We start from the raw sequence: 9,992 nt of genomic DNA on the forward strand, positions 1-9,992 counted from the left end.
AGTCATAAGACAGAGAGCACTGAAATAACAAATAGCTGATGATTTTCCTTATTTACAAAACACTGAGGATCAAGCAAAGTCAAGCTATTGCGGTAGTGGTTAATGCCTCTCACACTGAAATATTGGCTTAAGCTGAATTCTGGAAGCTCTGCTGTATAATTAAAACCTTTATTAAACTCACAGCATTCCAGAATCTCAAATGGATGCTGAATTTGCCTCACTCCAACAGTGTCTGTTTCTCTCTAAAGAAGCTTAAACTGGAAGTACTCATTAACTGCTAATAAGTTAACACAGACAGCAGCTTCCAAAGCGCTTAATAATCCGCCTCCCAGAAAACAACGATGCTCATTTGTCAGATTCCCTGCCTTCCTTCACTCAGACTGCATCCAGTAGCACTTCAAGCTGCTGCTCCACTTGAGGCTGGTGATTAAAGCCTAACCGTGCAGCCAGTAGCCATAGATGGCCTGGCACTGAAGTGTGGCTCATCTGAAGCAAGATGTGCTGTGACACAGACTCAGAGAACAGACAGAAAATATCTTAATGATTCTCATAGTCATTATATGATGAAATAATGATTTCAATATACTGGGTTTTTATGTATTATTCAAATTGATTTCACCTGTAACTTACTAAAAAGTTCACGTGGGTGTCAGAAAATGAAGATTCTGTATATGTGGCTTACACTCTGCTTCTAATAGCTAGTGGTGTAAAAGGTCTAAAATTTCCCATGTTTCAGTGAGCGATGCAGTGTCTGTAGAAAAAGCCTCAGTTGGGTAATGAAGAATTTACTGGCTTTTAAAAATGACATTAAAAGGTCACTCACCTGTAGTTATACACTAGACTCTCACACAAAGACCTTTTCTGGCTTTTGTAACTCTGCCAGCACTCTGATATTTGCATCTTGTTTCCCTAACCCAGTGGTTCTCAACACTAGTGTGGACGTAAACAAGATGCAGATCTGCACTGCCAGACTCTTGCAACATCCACATACTTTGTTCTGAGCTCTGGAGTTTTAAAAAATAAATAACCCCCAGTTAGGGGAAAAATACTTTCTCAAGCTGTTCCTTTAAGTCTTATAAAAAATTTTTTCTACTGATACTTCCACATATTCAAAGTGGTATCTCAGACATAAAAATCATTTAACTAATCTGGGAAGTAGAAGGGAATACAAATAGTTTTAAAATACCAGATTTTAAGAACCAAACTCTTCCTAATTTCCAACTCCTGCTCATGTTGCCTTTATAGGGACAGAAAACACAAGACAAGTGTCTTCTGCTTCTTTTGTCCACCCTAGCATGTTGTGATGCTCAGTAAAAGAAATGTCCAGAAGAAAAAAGCAAAAGTTGCACCACAGTAGTCACTGACTGTTCTGGAACTGACTAAAGTTGTGGTACTTTATGGTTATATAGATGCTTCAGATTAAACACAGTTAATTCATTTATATTCTGTTCTCTAGGGAGGGGAGGATCCATTAATTTCTCTCTTTTTTAAAAAAGATTTATTTATTATTTATACAGTATTCTACCTGCATGTGTGCCTGCAGGCCAGAAGAGGGCACCAGATCTCACTATAGATGGTTGTGACCCACCACATAGGTGCTGGGAATTGAACTCAGGACCTTTGGAACAGCAGCCAGTGCTCTTAACCTTTCAGCCATCTCTCCAGCCCCATTGATTTCTTACCTACAACTAAGATATAAAATATCAATGAACCCCTTGCTATAAGGTTATAGCATGAATAAATCAAATCCAATAGGTGACTGTTTCTAGTCACAATGAAAGTGTCAAATTCAGAGAATGCCAAGTGAAAAGCAGATGAAAATAACAGGGTGATGCTTCTCTGTGTGGCATTCTGACACTTCTATTTAAAATTTTAAAGTCTGCCCTCAGTCACAATTCTCCCGCTGGTTTATGGCCAGAAAAGTAAGGAACTGTTTCTTATTCTTGCTCATATGTCTACAATGCCACACAAGCTGGGCATAGATTGTATTTGTAGGCTAAGGAGGGATTATAAAATGCTCCCTGAAGAAGACTGCAGGTGATATGAGAGTTCAGCGGGTCACTGGTTATTTTCACACTTGGCAAACCAGGAGTGAGGACCAATAAGATACTGTTTGTTATGGAAGGCTGTAAAATCTAATTTAAAATCTAATTTAAAATGGCTGCATAAGTCCATTTGTAAATGTATGCCTTATTATCCAGCGCAAAACCAGAAAATATTGAATATGTTTGCTGACGAGACTAAGACACAGGAGAAGAGTTTAGAAGAAAAAAAAAGTGTATGTCCTTACTTAAGTCACACCACAGGGTGGGACTCTGTCTCATGAGTCCCTTGTATTTCCCAGATCAAGTCTTTGACCCTCAAGTTAAAAAGAAATGGTACAAATTATCACTTTCTTTTCTCATTCCTTCACTTTTTTTTCTTACCAAATATATGTTGGGAATCTTTTATTTCTGAGGCCAATTGATACCATTTTCTTTTGTCTTCTCTTTTTGCTTTTGTTTTTTTCAGACAGGGTCTTACTCTGTAGTGAAGCTGGTTGGGACCTATCTGGCCCGGGCTAGCCTTGAACTTGTGGTAATTCTCCTACCTCACTCTTCCAAGTGCTAGGATTACAGGCATGAGCCACTATGCCCAGCTTTATCTATCTATCTGTCTATTTATCTATCATTTTATTTGTGTGTATGCTTGCCTGTGCATATGTTTGTATGTCTGTGTGTTTGTGTTTATGTGCACAAATGCATACATAAGCCAAATGACAACCTTAAATGTCTTTCCTTAGGTTCTGTATACCTTGGTTTTTGAAATGGGTTCTCTAAGTGGCTTAAAGTCTGCCAAGCAAACCAGACCGGCTAGCTGGCCAGCAAGCTTCAGGAAACTTGTCTCTGCCTCCCCCGGGCTGGAGTTTTAAGTAGGAACCACCATACCCAGTTCTTTTTATGTGAGTTCTGAGGACTAACCTCAGGTCCTCATGCTTGCAAGGCAAACACCTTACCAAATGAGCTATCTTTGTACCCTTTTTCTTTATTAAAAAAACAAAAACTTATGACTGATAAAAGGAAGATTACTCATTTGTCTAGATTTTTATATCAATGATTTCACATCAAAAGAAATTTCTACAAATACTATTGATTAAAAAGAAAAGGTCAGGGGCTAGAGAGATGGCTCAGTGGTTAAGAGCACTGTCTGCTCTTCCAAAGGACCTGGGTTCAATTTGAGCCACATGGCAGCTCACAACTGTCTGTAACTCCAGTTCCAAGGGATCTGACACCTTTACATTGATGCACATAAAATAAATTAAAAATAAATTATTAAAAAAAAGAAAAGAAATCAGCATTAAAAAAAAAAAAAAAGAAAAGGTCTCGGTAACACATTTGATCAGATAGATACAAAGTGATTTTTAAAATTAAGGCCAATCACAGTCAAATATGATTTAACAGGTACATATATGAATATATATTTTTACATATTAGTGGTTCTGATTATTTCTTTTAACACAAATTGAAAGATTCCATCCTAGCCAGGCACAGTAGTACAGTATTGTAATCCCAGCACTTGGGAGGCTAAGGCAGGCGGATCTCTATGAGTTCGAGGCCAGGCTGGCCAACAAAGCAAATCCAGGACAGCCAAGGCTATACAGAGAAACCGTGTCTCGAAAAAACAAAAAAATTTAAAAAAGAAAGAAAGATTGCATCCTATAATAGTTAAAAACACAGACTCTGGAGCCAAAGGACTTGGAAGGCAATTCTGGCTCCACAATTACTATTAGCTATGAAACACATCAACAAAATTTTTAGTATCTTTGTGCTGAGTGTCCTTGCTCTGTAAAAGTCAATAGAAAGGGTGAGAGTAATACTGCCTACTTCCAAGGATCATGAAAGAGCTGAATAATATTTACAAAGCACTTAGACTGTGTGGCATGACAAGGTTGTAGGTGCTTTAATACATAAGCAATTAAAACAGGACTGATGCCTGGCCCCAAAAGAAATCGTTCTTTTCCCGACACATCTGTCCCTCAAAATCACTGAGACTTTAAGCTGGGTGACAGAGAGAAAAGAGATGTAAGTAAGCTCAGCCATCAAGTGGGGGTGGCAGGGGAAGAAAAAGAAAAGAAAAAGATAACTGGGGTCCAAGTCCTTAATTCTCACTAAAAAAGAGCTAATGTTTCCATTTCTTTTTCCCAACAGGCCACAGGCAAAGGCAGGAAATAGCATAAATTGTTTAGAAAACCCAGTAACTAGGGATATGAGAACAAGAGGACAATTGACTGCTTGTGGAAACTGGAAAAGAGTATTTCAAAGTACTAATGCAAAGAACCTTAAATACAGTTGTAGATAACCATGGAGTTTATATAGTTAGAAGGTTTCTCATCTTCATTTTGGATGAGTTTACTTTTGACAAAAAAACACCTATTCATCATGCTGTGCTCATGAATACCTGTACTTTTGACAAAATACTTTACAAAAACACCTATTCATCACTCTGTGCTCATGAATACCTGAGCGGTCCTGAGACCAGACTCAGGCTGAACCACTGGGTCAAAGCTCAGGCCCACAGTAGGCATGTCACACGATGTGTCCACCATTCACACTTGTGAAGCTGCTTCATTAAATAGTGAAAACCATTACCCTAGTGTCTTCTAACTCCCTCTGGAGTTTGTCAGCTTTGGTCTTTTCAAAGAGCAGGCTCTGTTCAAGCTCCTTAATGCGGGCATGCTCCAGTTTGGTCTGCGTCTGTTAGTAAAAGGGAAGAGGAAAAGAACACAACAGTGCCACCATGACATGCCAGCACAAGAGGAGAGAGAGCGGCATGCAGGCCGAGCCACCAGTACTTTCTGCCAAAGGATGAACATAAAGGGTAACAAAGAAGGAGAGAGGATGGAGCTGCAAGGGAAGGATGGAGTGAGGACGGACACTATGAACAAAAGAGTGGAGGTGGAGAGAGGGCATGAGCTAGTCTGTTGAGAAAGAAAAAATGGAAAACACATGAGGCAAGATGAAGTTTCAGATGCATGCAGCCAAAAATATGTTATCTTGATAAGCGAAGTTTATCAGCACCAATTAGAGTAGTCAATACTCCCCTAACTATCATCTTCCCTCCCCCGCAGTGGCTACTTCACACTAATGTGTGTGTAACTGGCTCAGGGACTTCAAAAAGTTGTTTGACCCTCAGAAAGATCATCACTTTCCTATGTATGGAGAAAGACAATGCCACAAATCTTCAGGCATCCAGCAGGTCCTCAGAGGAGATGTTGGGCCTGGCAAACAATTTTTAATAAAAAAAAAAAGGGGGTGGTGGTGGATAGTGGCATGTCATCTTAAGGAGAATCTAGTCTGGGCACGGTGGCCTAGGCCTACTGTCTCAGTGCTTTGTAGGGAGAGGCAGGATGATTGCTGGGAGTATGAGGTTAGCCTAAGCTAACATAGTGAGTTCACGGCCTGGGCTATAGGGTAAGACCTTGCCTCAGAAAAGATTTATATATATTATATATAAAAAAAAAAGACTAGACGCCAGCGCTGAGGTGTCCAAGCCAGTGGCATCTGCAGAAGCGGGATGGGCTCTGGCTGAGATTCTCTACAGCAAAGCAAGGGCTGCAGGGGCTCTAATTTTCTCCCAGCTGGAATTTTTCAAAGGCTTAACTACTTTGGAGAAGATGGAAGGATTTGAGATTACAAAGACAATATTTAGTAAAGATTACCTACCACTGCCTCTTCCTCTGAAAAAGCCACTTAAGGAGATCAGAGCAAGAGAAAAGCTAAACTCCAGATATAAGGAACTTGTTTTTTTTCAAAAATGAAATTATTCTTTGCCAGATCAGAAGATAGGAAAGGATAACAATGCAATCATGCTCAAAGACCTGGTGAGATCCTAGCATGAACAGGCCCCTCGAAACCTCACAATTGCTGACTTCCTTTCCACAAATGCAGTTGCCTGGTGGGGACCCAGGAGGTTTTCTCTGCCTTACAGACTCAAGTGTGGCTGAATCTTGCGACACTAGAACTAAAAGTGTTTGTCTAAAAGTGTTTCCCCCATCATCTCTCCTTTCCAGTTGGTCACTGGAACAACTGACTGACGATACAAGAATTAATTTAAGATATCTATCAGTTTGAATAATTATGGGCAGTAAGAAAATTACAGTAGAGGTCATAACAAAGAGACACTAAGTAGGTACAGAGCCTGAGTAGAAAGTCAAAATTATGAACATGTATCCTGGTATCTTCAGTGTATTCAAGGGGTCACTTTGCTTATAAACCAGGCATAAACAACCATCATAAGATATTAAAAAGGGAAACAAAACAATTTTTTAAGAGAGGGTCTCATCATGTGGTCCTGGCTGGCCTGGAACTCCATGTAGTGTAGGCTGGTCTAGAGCTCAGAGATCCACCTGCCTCTACCTCCTGGTATTGAGGGTGTATACCACCACACTCAGGAAGAAGACATTTTTCCTTTACATTCTTCACCTACACTCTACATTCTGTAAAATAATGAAATAAATTTCAAAACATAATTGTCTGGATAGTCCCCTGCATCCACATGCGCTACAGATAGAAGCTGTTTAGTACTCTCCTTTTACAAGAAAATAACTTAATCCAAATCTACATAGTTGGTGTTATAGCTTCAGAAATTCATTCCCTTTGACTGTGAGCTAGGCATCCTCTGGGCAAAAGGTCACTCACTATGTGCAGATAAAAAACAAATATCCAGCCAGGCATGGTGATGCAAGCCTACATAGTCCCAGCACCTGAGGAAGCAGAGACGAGAAGATCAAGAGGTAGAGGCCAGGCCATATTGCAAGTTCTAGGTTAGCCAGAACCTGTTTAGGAAAAAAAAAAAAAAAGGAAAAGAGAGGAGGCTCTTACTTGCAATTCTAGCACTGAGCAGCCTGAGGCAGGAAGATCACCACAGATTCAAGGTCAGCCTGGACTACAGAGTGAGACCCTGTCTTTAAAAAAGGAAGAGAGAAAACATCCATGTACTATTCCTCCCATTCAGAGCTTTCAGCCGAGTTCAGCAATGGCCTGTCCCCTTATAGAAGGGGACGCTGTGGCCTCTACCCACAGCGGGCTTTCACCAGTCAGTAGCAAAGGAACCAGTGATCCACCTCCATGTCACAGCCTGTGGTAAAAATGTGGCACTCAACAGGGCAGCCCTTTAAAATTACTGATTTCTGAGACTAAACATCCCAAGAGGAAAGGCCTGGGACAGGGGCTTGGAAGGAAAGCAATGGCCTTGTGAAAAGCGCCCAGAGAGGCAGGAGGAAGGTGCCATGAACACTGACCCTGGAGGAGAGAGAGACCCAGATCACTGCAGTAGCTTCTCAAAATGGAATCCCTCATCAAAATGTCAAAATGAGTTCTCTAGCTCAGCCCTGCAGATGGTAAGAAGTAAAAGAATTCTCTGTTTCGATTTTGTTCCTTGGGGCCGGTAAATCAAAGCAGACGGTTTGGGGTCTTCTCCACTGGCAGCGCAGTCTTGGGCCATCCGTAACGGGTACTAAGTCTCAGTGAGAGGGCCTGTACCCAGCAGCACCGCTGCCAGAAGCTCCCACAGTGAGAGCAAACTTAAAATACCCCGAACACTCAGGGAAGAATACTGGCCTCTACTTGCAGATAGTGGGGAAATACTACAGCCATAAATGAAAGCTTGGGTTTCTTCTAAGCTGGGCTGGCTAGCAGGGGGAGCATGCACAAGAGCAACGGGAAGACACTAGGCTGGGAAGGTCAGCCTGCTTGGGAAGCGCCTCCCAGTACTCCACACCCCTTCATCTAAGGTGTGCTTCCTTCAGGTGTCTACCAACATTACAAAACATTATGAATGAGGTGAAGGAGGCCGTGTGCTCAGACAATTTCTTTCCTTTTTCGCAAAAATTCTTTAAAAACCAGTATTTACCTATTGTTAAGCAAATGAATCCACAGAGCTTAGTCATTACAGACAGTTTCTTAAAGACACAAATGCACTTGCTTTGAAAGTCACATGCACAGAAGGACTAAGGAAAAAGTCCCCAGGTCAGATTATGCAGTTAGTATTTAAGTGTATCAATAAGCATTTTAATCTGGAATCAATCTGTGTTAAGGGAAATATCCACACAGTTAAGTGCCCTCTTACATTCTCAGGATCTTCAGAAATCTGGCTCTTTTGCTATCAGTAAAAAAATAAAAAAAGTAAACAACAACAAAAGAGATTCAACTAAAGTTTCAATCTGTGTTAGGGTTTCAATATAACTTTGATTAATTTCAAGTAAGTTTATCAGACAGACTATACTAGCCTACTGCTAATGTAAATATTTTAATTCCTGAACTCCAGAGGTGGTAATTCTAATGAATTAGATGATGGTATGAAATTTCTAAAGAGACTTTGGGGTGTTTGACTATGGATGACAACATAAAAGTCAACTAAAGAATGTGACTATATATGAAATGAGTGAAGAAGTTTTCTATTAAATTATTAATAAGCCATTAAATTCTAGACCATATAAAATTAGAACTCAGAAAATGTTCCCTTTATTCTTTATTGATTATAAAAATATATTTATTTCCAAGGAAATCAGAGTTCTGGTTTGGAAGGACTCCTGAAATTTAAGCCAACAGACTCCAAAATCCTGATGGTGGCAAAATAAAATAAAGTAAATATATATACATACACACATATATGTATATACATATATATATATATATATATATATATAATCTGTTGGGTCTGGTGGTACAGGACTGTAATCTCATCAATTTGGAAGCAAAGGCAGATTACTACAAATCTGAGGCCAACCTGATTTGCATTGTGGGTTTCAGGCCAGCTAGTGAGACCATGTCTCTAGCTCTGCCCAAATCCAAAAACTGCACAGATAAGTGTAATTTTTACTAAAATGCTATAAAAAATATTATAGAATCTTCAAATTTTGAGAAGTTAATAATTTTTGTCATATATGTGGCAGTGGCTTAAAGGCAGCAAAACCATTTAATAGCAGTATGTAATTCAAAACTATTGAGTAATTGTTAAGAAGATAAGAAACCTACCATTATAGGAAAATTAGTGACTTTTTTTTTTTAAACAAATCTAGAATCTTTATTACTTTTCTTTAAACAATTGCCAATTAGTGACTTTTAAGTATGCCATAGAAGTGGCATAAATTGCTCCTGATTTTTAAAAGCAACTATCTAATCCCTGGCACCAAAAAAATCAAATAAACTATGAGAACACACCATTGCTTTTTATAGGGTTATAAAGGGTTTATTCTGTTCCACTAAAGAACAAAGCCAAACCACAACAAAAATGCTTTGTTATGTACGATTATGTTGAAATTAAGTTCTTTTAGAATGCTATTTCCAACCTCAGAGGAACAAGTGGCGCTTTAAGACTGCCTTAACGACAACTGCCAGATTTATGACTTGATTAGATTCCATTCATGGCTTCTAATTTTGAAGCATGAGAAGAGTTACGAGCACTTTAATTTGCCACATGAAGTAGGATACCGCAGTCACAGGCTCAAGGACCCAACTATCACCTCAGCATAACCCACGTGGGCCAGGGGCAAGGTGCCCACCATCCTCTTGACTGACTGTTCTGACAAGAACCAGCTGGCCCAACATGTAACCTGTATTTCTCAGTGCTGGCATCTGTAACAGCTTTAGAGAGCTGGAAAGGTTTACCTCAAGATCGCCTTTGGTAATTGATTCTTCTTCAACTCGGAACTGAAGGTCCTCAACCTTCCTGTGGAATAAAACCAAAACAAAGCACTGAGGAAAGTACTAAGGAATATCGTACCCCACAGCCAAAAGTATGAGCAAGCAGCACCCTGCTAAACTCAGGATGCTGATGCAAACGAACACCTTAGAGACACAGAAAACAAAGGCACCCATTAATAGGGCACTAGTGTATAAAAGCTTGCTGTAATTACTTAGAAATTCCAAAGCTTTTATCTAGGAACCAACTCTAGAAGGCATGAGGTGAATGAATGAATGAATGAATGAATGAATGAATGAATGAATGAATGA

At 39.7% G+C, this 9,992-nt stretch overlaps 1 protein-coding gene across 4 annotated transcripts in view; it reads right to left on the reverse strand.

Annotated features, from left to right (window-relative positions):
* Positions 1–9,992, reverse strand: part of Clip1 (CAP-Gly domain containing linker protein 1) — a 117,001-nt gene that overhangs the window by 57,145 nt on the left and 49,864 nt on the right. For 2 of the 4 annotated variants that reach the window (XM_055605741.1, XM_055605740.1), the window contains exons 8-9: positions 9,648–9,708; positions 4,629–4,733 (exon numbers count right to left, since the gene is read on the reverse strand). In XM_055605741.1, the coding sequence (XP_055461716.1) occupies positions 4,629–4,733; positions 9,648–9,708 (166 nt within the window). The remainder of the gene's footprint in view (positions 1–4,628; positions 4,734–9,647; positions 9,709–9,992) is intronic. The other 2 variants (XM_055605743.1, XM_055605742.1) reach the window with 1 other exon arrangement.

The sequence above is a fragment of the Psammomys obesus genome, unplaced genomic scaffold (genome assembly GCF_907164565.1).
Source record: "Psammomys obesus unplaced genomic scaffold, mPsaObe1.curated_primary_1811, whole genome shotgun sequence".
Taxonomy (NCBI): Eukaryota; Metazoa; Chordata; class Mammalia; order Rodentia; family Muridae; genus Psammomys; species Psammomys obesus.